This window comes from Electrona antarctica, assembly GCF_951216825.1.
Source record: "Electrona antarctica genome assembly, contig: scaffold_206, whole genome shotgun sequence".
NCBI lineage: Eukaryota > Metazoa > Chordata > Actinopteri > Myctophiformes > Myctophidae > Electrona > Electrona antarctica.
In genome coordinates this window covers 70,860-83,337 of record NW_027637825.1, presented here as the reverse complement: position 1 = coordinate 83,337, position 12,478 = coordinate 70,860, and the positions used below count along the sequence as shown (strand labels likewise).

Sequence of the window (12,478 nt, the reverse complement as noted above, 5' to 3'; positions counted from 1 at the left end):
CCTGGGGACCCCCACCCTGACTATAGAATCAACTTGGGGACCCCCACCCTGACTATAGAATCAACCTGGGGACCCCCACCCTGACTATAGAATCAACCCGGGGACCCCCACCCTGACTATAGAATCAACCTGGGGACAATTCCACAGTCTTTTTCTCAATGCTAGAAACTGATTTGTTTAGTGGGAAACATGTATAAAGAACTTGATCCTGATCAAATCAGGTTCTTTACTCATGATAGTTGTCTCCACCAGGCCGAAGGCATGGTGAGAGAGTATGTTTTGCACTCCGTCCGTGTGTGTGTGTGTCCGTCCGTGTGTCCGTGTGTCCTTCCGTCCGTCCGTTACCAGTTATAGCGCCACCAGGAGGCCGACTTTTGTAAAACACATTTTTGGATATTACTCCTCCAGATTCTGTCCAAAAATCTCACAAATCGTTACACAGTATCTCTATGGTCATGTGCTCAAGTCGGATCTGTCCGATATTTCATATTCCACCCTAATTGGCTATAATTGCCTTTCACAGTTTGCAAGATTGCCCCGTTTTGAACAAAAGCCTCAAATCATGAACACAGCATGCAATTTACGTGAAATCTTTCACACATTTTCTTACTAGGCTGAGGAATATATCCCACCCTTTTCACATTGGCCTGTTATAGCGCCACCAACAGGTTGATTTTTGCAAAACAGGTTGATTGGAACAAAATGCCTCAAATCATCCAATTGCCATACAAGGCAAACATGTTTATATTACTACTAAACATTTTGCCAAACATCTCACACAGTCCTATCCTCCTGGTGGAGACCTGTGCCCAGAAGGGCACTTTTTCTAGTTTTATTTGATGTTGTACAACAGTGATTTTGAAACAAAGACTGATTTGGACACCTGGCCTTTCAGTTCAGGTTTTTTGTGTCCTGAAAGGATTCCCTTGCATGGATGGTTCTGGTACCGGATGGTACCCAGACCTGGTGAGCCGACGCGGAACTCTGAACCCCCCTTCACCCACAAATGTGGTAATCTGGTTCTCCAAATTGGAGAAAGAGACTGCTTTCCCTGAACTGAATAGGAACTGAACTGGGACTTTTCAAGTCAACAACTTAAAGTGGGCCCCATTTGTTTGTTTTTCATGAATGTTCAAAGCTGTTTATTTTCTCTGAAGTTTAATATTTTTTCAGTTAACCTTTAATCCCTGTTTCAGACTCATTTCATTGGTTTTCACTCACTCATTGAGCTCCTCATCCGAATCTGGTACATTTTCTGGTTTATACACAGTCAATTCATTTATCTTTATACCCACCTTATCATTAGTTATCCTTGCGCAACTTGCTACAAAAACACTGAATGATTTTGCTTGTTAGCTCGGTAGGTAGAGCTCTTGCCTTTGCAACACAAGGTCATGGGTTCAAATCTGGGCACCGCCAACTCTGTGTATGAGTATTCAAGAACCCGTACCTGCCCCCCACTATAAAAAACCGACCCTGTCACAATTCCATGGTCTTTTTCTCAAGTTTAGACTTCCATGTTTCTTGTGCATATTATTCTTATTGCCTTCCTGCTTGGTCCTGCCTTATCGCTGCTTGCAGCGATCCTTTTCTAGTTTCTCTTTATAATTGCATCGTTTTGCCCTGAAGTCCTCTTTCCAGTATCTGGACATGCAGAAAAAAACAGTGAATGTCACCAATGTGTAATCTGTAACCGTCTTTGACACAACAACAAAAATAATGTGTTTCTACCCAGAACGAACACAGAGTCATTCACCAGAACCATTTTGTTTTGAATCCCATCATTTATGATGTATTATTCTATTCATGTATTTATCAGACAGAATGCATTCATTAGTGTAACATCTCTCTTCAAAGCACCGTACTGTAATACTACAGACACCAGACTGAGTCAGACTCAATTAGCACAGATTAGTCTTCAACAGATGTTGTGCATGTGATGACACGTGTTCAGTACAAGTCCTTACAATATGTTAATGACGTTTAGAAGATTTAGAACACTTTCCTGGGGGTCTTTATGTGTGTAATATATGTGGTTTTTTGATATTTAAGATTTTAGCAGTGAGCCTAGTGTCTCTGATGTCAAGGACACTGGGCTCACTTGCTTTGATCCTGGACTACAATTACCATAATGCTTTGGTGCACTGCTCCCCTGGATAGGGGGTGGGGGTTCCCCGGTTCGATCCCTGTGGGCTCCCCCAGAGTTAGTGTGGAAGTGTCCTTGAGCAAGACTCTGAACCCCTGATTGCTCCCGATGTGCAGGTTGGTGCCGTGCATGGTTTCCTCCGCCATCGGTATGTGAATGAGAATGTGTGAATGGGTGAATGTATTGCAGAATCTATGTAACGGTGTGCGTGCGTGCGTGCGTGCGTGCGTGCGTGCGTGCGTGCGTGCGTGCGTGCGTGGAATTATAATGCAGCTGGTAATTCATTGATTTAATCACTTTGGGCTTGTTTCAAGCGCGCCCGAGCGATTCCCAAGCGCAAGTTGAATTTGGAGTGCTGTGATTGGTTGTAGGAAGCGCTGGGCTGTGTTTTGGACCGCACACAAGTGTTTATGCCTACTAGTACTCTATGACTAGTTGCGAACGCAGTGAGCATTTACTATGAGACCCAGCAGATCATGTCTGTCTGTCTGTCTGTCTGTGTGTCTGTGTGTGTGTCACGCTGTAACACCACCCGCCCGCCACCAGAGGGCGCAGCTGTATCACACACAAAAACACATGCACGCACACGCACACACACACACACACACACACACACACACACACACACACACACACACACACACACACACACACACACACACACACACACAACTTAACTTAATAAAAAAAAACTTAACTTAAAAAAAGAAACTTAACTTAAAAAACAAACTTAAAAAGAAAAAACTTAAAAAAAAACTTAACTTAAAAAAACTTAATTTAAAAATAATCTGTAAAAAAAAAAAAAAATAACAAAAAAAAACCCTTCAACAACTTAACTTAATAAAAAAAAACTTAACTTAAAAAACAAACTTAACTTAAAAAACAAACTTAAAAAGAAAAAACTTTAAAAAAAACTTAACTTAAAAAGGATCTGTAAAAAAAAAAAAAATGAACAAAAAAAACCCTTAAAGTACGTAATTTATTCTAAGTTATTGCAATTTACGAGCTGCGTTCGCTTCCCGCGTTCGCGTGTCTTACTTGTACTAACCCTATCTCTAACTCTAACCTAAACATAACCGCAATCAGGGGAGCAACGCATCCCTCACCAACCTTAATCCAATCTTTTTAATGCACCCCTCACCAACCTTAATCCAAAAACTATTAACGTACCCCTCACCAACCTTAATCCAAAAACTATTAACGTACCCCTCACCAACCTTAATCCAAAAACTATTAACGAACCCCTCACCAACCTTAATCCAAAAACTATTAAAAAGTCTGCGGTAGTAAAAGAGGTGGCGGCAGTGGGGCGCAAACGCGTGAAGCATGGTATTACAAGTCGGTGTAGTAATCCACTAGGCCTGCGAGGCAGCTGGCAGAATGGGGTTTTGTGTTCGTATTAGAAGGTGAGGTTCCGCCCGCACGGGCGGCGCTTTCCTTGGCTACTAGTAGTAGCGTGGCCGGCTTGGTACAACGAGCGCTCCTTCCCTGAGAACCTGCTTGGGAATCGCTCAGACGCGTTTCAAGCATGGACAGAGTGGTGCTGGTTGATGACATCAGAGAGAAGCATGGACAGAGTGGTGCTGGTTGATGACATCAGAGAGAAGCATGGACAGAGTGGTGCTGGTTGATGACATCAGAGAGAAGCATGGACAGAGTGGCGCTGGCTGATGACATCAGAGAGAAGCATGGACAGAGTGGTGCTGGTTGATGACATCAGAGAGAAGCATGGACAGAGTGGTGCTGGCTGATGACATCAGAGAGAAGCATGGACAGAGTGGTGCTGGTTGATGACATCAGAGAGAAGCATGGACAGAGTGGCGCTGGCTGATGACATCAGAGAGAAGCATGGACAGAGTGGTGCTGGTTGATGACATCAGAGAGAAGCATGGACAGAGTGGTGCTGGCTGATGACATCAGAGAGAAGCATGGACAGAGTGGTGCTGGTTGATGACATCAGAGAGAAGCATGGACAGAGTGGTGCTGGTTGATGACATCAGAGAGAAGCATGGACAGAGTTTCGCTGGCTGATGACATCAGAGAGAAGCATGGGAAGAGTGGCGCTGGCTGATGACATCAGAGAGAAGCATGGGAAGAGTGGCTCTGGCTGATGACATCATGATGAGTCAGTCAGCCTGCACTGGCACTGGCTCCCGGTCGCTGCCCGCACAGAATACAAAACTCTGATGCTGGCATTCAAAGCAACCAAAGGCATGGCTCCCCCATATCTTGCAAGTATCAAATCAAAATCAAATCAAACTTTATTTATATAGCACATTTCCAACGACCGAGGTCGAACCAAAGTGCTTCACAAGTTCACATCACAGAGCATAAGAACATACATCGAGAGTAATACAAGAATAAAAGGAAAGAAAAGCATTATGTAAAAATATGTCAGAACAGAACAATATATCAAAAACAAAAGGCAGTTCCATAGGTGCATGGGAACATAGTGCATAGGTATAGGCTATAAAGGCCACAGTAAACTTAATTTAATTAGGAAACGCGATTGAAAAGAAATGAGTCTTTAGCAAGGATTTAAAAGTCGCCAAAGACCGAGCTGAGCGAACATGAAATGGCAGGGCATTCCAGAGAGTGGGTCCGGCCACAGCAAAAGCGCGGTCTCCTTTGGTCCTGAAGTGTGTATCAGGGACAGTCAAGAGAGACTGGTTAGCCGATCTCAGGGCTCTTGTTGGGACATATGGCGTGATCAATTCCACCAAATATGGAGGGGACAGGTCATTTTGATTTTAACAAACGTTAAAATCTTAAAGTCAATCCTAAAACGGACAGGGAGCCAGTGGAGGGAGGCGAGGACTGGGGAGATATGATCACGCCTATTTGTGCCAGTGAGGAGGCGAGCGGCGGCGTTCTGTACGAGCTGTAGACGTCTGATAGCTGACAGGTCGATGCCTGCATAAAGAGCATTGCAATAATCGAGTCTTGATGATATGAACGCGTGAATGACTCTCTCCAGGAGGAAGTTTGTGTTCATCCACGATTTAATGTCGGAGAGACACATCAATAGCGGCTGAGCGGGGTCAGTGCTGTCCATATTCAGTGGAAGATAGAGCTGAACATCATCTGCATAAAAATGAAATGATACATTATGTTTTTTAATGAGTGCGCCTAGAGGGAGCATATAGAGCAGGAAGAGGATGGGGCCTAGGATGGAACCCTGAGGGCCGCCACAGGTTAGAGGGGCCACACTGGAGTGGAATGCGCCTAGCCCAACCTTAAAACAGTGGTGGTTAGATAAGACCTGAACCATTCTAAGGCAGTGCCAGAAATACCGACATGGTGCTCCAGTCTGGACAGCAAGATCCGATGATCCACTGTATCGAATGCAGCTGTCAGATCTGTGTCTGTATCTGTGATTTGGCGAATGTCATTGAGAACTCTGAGGAGAGCTGTTTCGGTGCTATGTCCAGGTCTAAAGCCAGACTGAAATGTATAATAGATGCCATGAGTGGTAAGAAAGGATTGCACTTGGCAGTAGACTACCTTTTCCAGGGCCTTGGATAAAAACGGAAGTTGTGAAATTGGCCTGAAATTGGAAAGGGAGGAAGGGTCTAAGTTTACCTTTTTTAGGAGAGGCTGCACCATAGCTTGTTTGAAGGCGGCCGGGACGGAGCCGGTGCTAAGGCAGGTGTTGAAAAGCCGCAAGACACTCGGTCCAACGGAGTCTAACACATCCTTGAGGAGACTGGAGGGAATACTGTCGGAGGGACAATTTGTAGGGCGCAAGTGCGAGATAACATCACATAGTTGGGCTAAGGATACGGGCTCAAAATGGCTGAGTGTGGCAGTAGGAGGAGAGGGAAGGGGGGGCGAAAAGGCGGTGGGGGTATGGGCTGACCTGAGGGTGGAAATTTTGGCAGTGAAGAAAGTGAGAAAGTCTTCGCAGAGGACGAGTGAGGGCACAACAGGAGAGGGCTCACGGGGATTGATGATAGAGTCGAGAACATTAAAAAGAATCTGCGGTTTATGGCTGTTTTTGGAGACTAGAGCGGAAATGTAGTTGGTCTTGGCCAGTTTGACCGCCTTCTGGTAATCAGAAAGGCAGCCACGTAGGATGTCGGCAGAAATGTAAAGTCTGTCTTTCTTCCATTTTCTCTCAGCGCGCTGGCAGGCGCATCTGAGAGAGCGAGTGGAACTATTGAGCCACGGCTCCGAAAGTGCTTTGGTGCTTTTAGATAATAATTTAAAAGGAGCAACGGTATCCAGTGTTGAGGAGCATAAGGCATCGAAGAGGCGGTAGAGTTCCTCAGCGCTGAGAATACTGTCAGAGGGATAGGGAGGGGAGTTATTGAAAGTGAGGGAAAACTGGGAGGCCGTTGTAGAGGTTATGGCACGCTGGCGGCGAGCAGGGGCACTAGGTTTGAGTGGCAAGCATGGGACTGAGACGGAAAATAAAATTGGGAAGTGATCAGATACCTTAAATGAAGAGCAGTCACTGACAGAAACGGAGAGCCCATGGGATAAAATCAAATCTAAAGTATGGCCCAAGTTATGAGTTGGGCCAGTCACTGATTGAGTTAAGTTAAAGAGTCTAAAAGGTTAAAAAAGTCCTTGACTAGTGGCTTAGACGGGCAGCAGGCGTGTACATTCAGATCACCCGAGATTAAAACAAAGTCGTATTTGATCATTATTGTGGATAAAAAATTGCCAAAGTCCTGAATAAAAGCTGCGTTGAACTGTGGGGGGCGGTAGATCACTGCACAAAATACAGGTGAGGACAAATTCAGCTGAAATTGTTGGAGCTCAAAGCTAGAATAGCTGCTATTATCTTGGATCAGTTGACAATGTAGATTGGACCCTACAAACCCTCCCGAGCACTCAGATCAGCCAACGCAGGGAAGCTGGAAGTACCCTCACTAAAAACGCCGGGACAACGCTCCACACGTCCCAAACTCTTCTCCCTTCAGGCCCCAAAACTGTGGAATGCACTCCCCATTACAATCAGAACTGCAGCATCACTCCCAATCTTCCACCGTAGTCTGAAAACCCACCTTTTCAGACTCCATCATGGCTCATAGCACTTACCCTACCCCCTTAGACAGCACCTTTTTAGATAGCATTTGATACAGACTTATAGCATGTCATGTAGACAGCACTATAATTGCATTGTACAGTATGTAGTCATAGCACTTCATAGTACATATGTATAGCATAGTATAGTATATATGTATAGTTTATATGTATGGTTTCATTATATAGATATTCCACATGCTTTTTTTTAATAATTTTTAAAATTTTTATCCCACGATTTTGTAACCCATTTTTCACCCCTGTGTCAATCATCTAATGTGATCCTGGGCTCTACACACCCTCCGCCAACCTAGTCCCCATATATGGGGGACATGGGGAGAGCAACAGACTTGAACTCATGCTTCCTTAATGCCTGAGTGTCCAAGTAGCTCCTTTGCACCTGACAGGGGGGAGTTTCCCTGGTTGGACGTAGTGCGTGGAAGGAACACGTTATTCCAATCAGTTCCTTTCCCCTCCATCAGGCGCCCCGGCTGGCCAGGGGGAGGCAGTTTAGAGACCAGGATTACATGTTTTTTGTGAGGGTAACTACCCTAGGGGACACGGGGAGAACATGCAATATAAATGCTTTTTATATATGGGATGTATTCCCTGTAAACCTGGTCCGCATGGCTGCCAGTTCCCTCCTGATGTTGTGTGGGAGTCCAGACTGCTCCAGACCGTACTGAATAACCGCTAGCTTACATAACGCCTTCAGGCTAGGACTGAAGTCTAAGACGTACAGGTCACCATCAAAGAGGATGATACAATCTCCCAGCATGCAACAGCGCGTCCTAGACGTCGCAGGCGGTCCGTTCCCCTTGGCCTCAACCTTCGTCCAGGAGGAGGTCTCTGGACTGAATTTCCACAAATCATTGAAGGACAGGAATGGGTTCCAAAATACTTTTCCAATGCCACCAAGTATGTACAGCTCTCCATTGTAGGTAAAGGCTGAATGACCCCAACGTCCTTCTGGAAGAAGCTGTGTAGAAGGTGTGTTCATACAGTGGTTGGTCTCTGTGTCAAACATTCTGATGGTGTTGTAGTACTGAAGCCACCACCCCCAGCCCCCAAATACAAACATCTTTGCCCCAATAATGGTGGCAGAGTGACCTTCTGAAGCAGGAGGTGGAGTTCCTCTGGTGGTAATTAAAGTCCAGACCATTGTGCTGGTGTCCAACTTGTAGGTGTCATTAGTGGATCCAGTCAGCTGAGAGTATCCTCCATGAATATACATGACCTTCCCCAACACACAGGCTGAGTGGTTCCTCCTCTCCCCTGGAACGGTCCCAGAAACCTGTGGTTTGAACCATCTGTGGGCGTCGACATCAAATGCGTAAAGCACATTGCAGTAAAGCCACTCTACCCAGAGGTAGACAGTATCTTCTATCAGCACAGCTCTTAGGCCGAGGCGCCAGGATGGAACCTCAAGGTGACGTTCTCCTGTTCCAGGGTTCCATCTTAAAGACAATGTGTTGAAGACGTGCACTTCAATGTGATCTCTTCTCCACAGGTTTCTGCGTCCTCCAAAGCAGTAGATCTCGTGTCTGACCACCACAGCAGCATCCTGGCTCTTCCTATGTTCTCCTTCCAGATGTATCGTCCAGTGAAACATTTCACACAGCAGCTCCACTGCATATGAACGTAGACGACCAGTTTACAGATGAACTCGTTAGGATGAAGGCAGCTCGGTTTCCTAGTTGCAAGTCGCTAAACTGATTCTAAGTGTGAATTGGACAATTATATATAATGAGAAATTACACGGTTGTGATGTCATTGCATGTCATATTGTAGGTTTATGATGTCACGCAATCTGATTGGCCATTTGGCAAAGAATATCAATTGATATTTATTAGTTTATTATTTGTTAGAACGAACTATGTCACTACTATGACGTCAGTCATCCATACATGGACAGAGAGAAATAAACACAGGCAGGGAACACCCGGAACCGGACTGTTTGTGAGGATGATTGGCTGCATGCATCCCTATACTCTGTTCCTCCACCAATCCCTATCAGCCTTGCTAAAAGTGCATCTCGCCAGCAGGGACCAGCCGGATCGGAGCCCTCTCTCAATCTCCACGTCTTACCAGGGACCAGCCGGATCGGAGCCCTCTCTCAATCTCCACGATTTACCAGAGACCAGCCGGATCGGAGCCCTCTCTCAATCTCCACAATTTACCAGAGACCAGCCGGGTCGGAGCCCTCTCTCAATCTCCACATCTTACCAGGGACCAGCCGGCAGTGAAATACTCAATTTCGTGTGTATGTTAATTAAGGGACCAAGAAGTCACGAAGTGATTTTGGTCACTTATTGTTTTTGTATTTTTTTCTTCTTCTCCTTCTCCTTCCGCCAAAAATAGCTGTTCTGGCTGAACCGTGCAGTCGGTTTTCGCGAAACGCGGTAATCTGGTAGAGGACCATGCCAAACGGTGAATATGCGAAGCCCATGACGATTGGCCAAATGGTGGCACTATAGCGCTCAATTGAAAATGCAAACTTTGAACGTGCATATCTTGAAATACCACAATAAATTCATATTCTCTGTTAAAGAAAAAAGGCTTGAATTAAAAAAACAAATGCTTTAGTACAAAAGATTTGCATCAAAATGTACTTAAGATTAGAAAAAAAAGGAGCATATTGCGACATATTGTGAGCTTGTAGATTGGCTACTGTGTACGGTGTACACTACTGTGTACGGTGTACAGCGGATAACTGTGTACGGTGTACAGTGGATAACTGTGTACGGTGTACAGCGGATAACTTAGACTATGTTTTATTAACCGGTGGACAGCGGATAACTTAGACTATGTTTTATTAACCGGTGTACAGCGGATAACTTAGACTATGTTTTATTAACCGGTGGACAGCGGATAACTTAGACTATGTTTTATTAACCGGTGTACAGCGGATAACTTAGACTATGTTTTATTAACCGGTGTACAGCGGATAACTTAGACTATGTTTTATTAACCGGTGGACAGCGGATAACTTAGACTACGGTGGACAGCGGTTACCATGTTTTTGTAATAATGATGTGATTCTTCAAATTAACGTTTAGCTAAAACCATCAAAGAATAATATAACTGTAGAGTAAAAAGAAATACAAAGTAATGTGGAACTTATGGTCACCAACGGACGGTCAGTTTGACCAATCAAAACGTTGCTGTAAGTATAGATCCTTTGGGTTCCATTCTGATTCGCTGCGTTCCGTCAATCTGTATTGTCACTTCGCTACTCAGTCTGGAAAGGGTCTCACCCCACACACACAGCTACTGCTGTTGTCCTGTGACGTCCCCTTATCATTCACTAAACTCACCCCACACAGCTACTGCTGTTGTCCTGCGACGTCCCCTTATCGTTTGAACGAAACGAATTACTTGAATTAATTTAATGTTTCGCTCCATTATTGCCGCGGTTTAAAAAGCACTTAAAACCTATTCCTATAAGGAATGTTGCTACCTGGGGACCCCTACCCTGACTATAGAATCAACCCAGGGACCACCCTGACTATAGAATCAACCTGGGGACCACCACCCTGACTATAGAATCAACCCGGGGACCACCACCCTGACTATAGAATCAACCCGGGGACCACCACCCTGACTATAGAATCAACCTGGGGACCACCACCCTGACTATAGAATCAACCCGGGGACCCCCACCCTGACTATAGAATCAACCTGGGGACCACCACCCTGACTATAGAATCAACCTGGGGACCCCCACCCTGACTATAGAATCAACCTGGGGACCACCACCCTGACTATAGAATCAACCTGGGGACCCCCACCCTGACTATAGAATCAACCTGGGGACCCCCACCCTGACTATAGAATCAACCTGGGGACCCCCACCCTGACTATAGAATCAACCTGGGGACCCCCACCCTGACTATAGAATCAACCCGGGGACCCCCACCCTGACTATAGAATCAACCTGGGGACCACCACCCTGACTATATAATCAACCCGGGGACCACCACCCTGACTATAGAATCAACCTGGGGACCCCCACCCTGACTATAGAATCAACCCGGGGACCCCCACCCTGACTATAGAATCAACCTGGGGACCACCACCCTGACTATAGAATCAACCTGGGGACCACCCTGACTATAGAATCAACCTGGGGACCACCACCCTGACTATAGAATCAACCTGGGGACCACCACCCTGACTATAGAATCAACCTGGGGACCCCCACCCTGACTATAGAATCAACCTGGGGACCACCACCCTGACTATAGAATCAACCCGGGGACCACCACCCTGACTATAGAATCTACCCGGGGACCCCCACCCTGACTATAGAATCAACCTGGGGACCACCCTGACTATAGAATCAACCTGGGGACCACCACCCTGACTATAGAATCAACCCGGGGACCCCCACCCTGACTATAGAACAACCCAGGGACCACCACCCTGACTATATAATCAACCTGGGGACCCCCACCCTGACTATAGAATCAACCCAAGGACCACCACCCTGACTATAGAATCAACCTGGGGACCACCACCCTGACTATAGAATCAACCTGGGGACCCCCACCCTGACTATAGAATCAACCCGGGGACCACCACCCAGCCACCCTGACTATAGAATCAACCTGGGGACCCCCACCCTTACTATAGAATCAACCCGGGGACCCCCACCCAGCCACCCTGACTATAGAATCAACCCGGGGACCCCCACCCAGCCACCCTGACTATAGAATCAACCTGGGGACCCCCCACCCTGACTATAGAATCAACCTGGGGACCCCCACCCAGCCACCCTGACTATAGAATCAACCTGGGGACCACCACCCTGACTCACAATCAGAACTACAGACTCACTCCCAATCTTCCACCGTAGTCTGAAAACCCACCTCTTCAGACTCCATCATGGCCCGTAGCACTTACCCTAGCCCCTTAGATAGCACTTTATGTAGACTTAGATAGCATTTTAAATATAGCACTTTATGTAGACTTAGATAGCATTTTAAACAGACTTATAGCATGTTATGTAGACAGCACTAGAATTGCATTTCATGTAGTCATAGTAATAGTAATATAGTATAGTATGTATAGTTTACATATATAGTTTCATGATACTCCACTGTTACGTTCTTAGCTTATACGCATGTTTCATGATAACTATATATGTGATGTATTGCCATGCTTTTTGTTATTGCTTAATGTAAATCGCTCTGGATTAAGAGCGTCTGATAAATGCCTAAATTGTAAATTGTATCTATTTTAACCGTATATAGAATGTTTTATTTCTCTTTATAATTGCATCGTTTTGCCCTGAAGTCC

General features: G+C 45.7%; 1 protein-coding gene across 1 annotated transcript in view; it reads left to right on the top strand.

The window, feature by feature from the left end:
- The window catches only part of LOC306918624 (thrombospondin type-1 domain-containing protein 7A-like), a gene marked incomplete at both ends in the record, with an annotated part of 147,684 nt that extends 138,868 nt beyond the window's left edge, over positions 1-8,816 (top strand). Inside the window, one exon of the mRNA XM_079531515.1 lies at positions 8,688-8,816. Coding sequence (XP_079387641.1) covers positions 8,688-8,816 — 129 coding nt within the window. The remainder of the gene's footprint in view (positions 1-8,687) is intronic.
- Between the last annotated feature and the right edge of the window lie 3,662 nt (positions 8,817-12,478).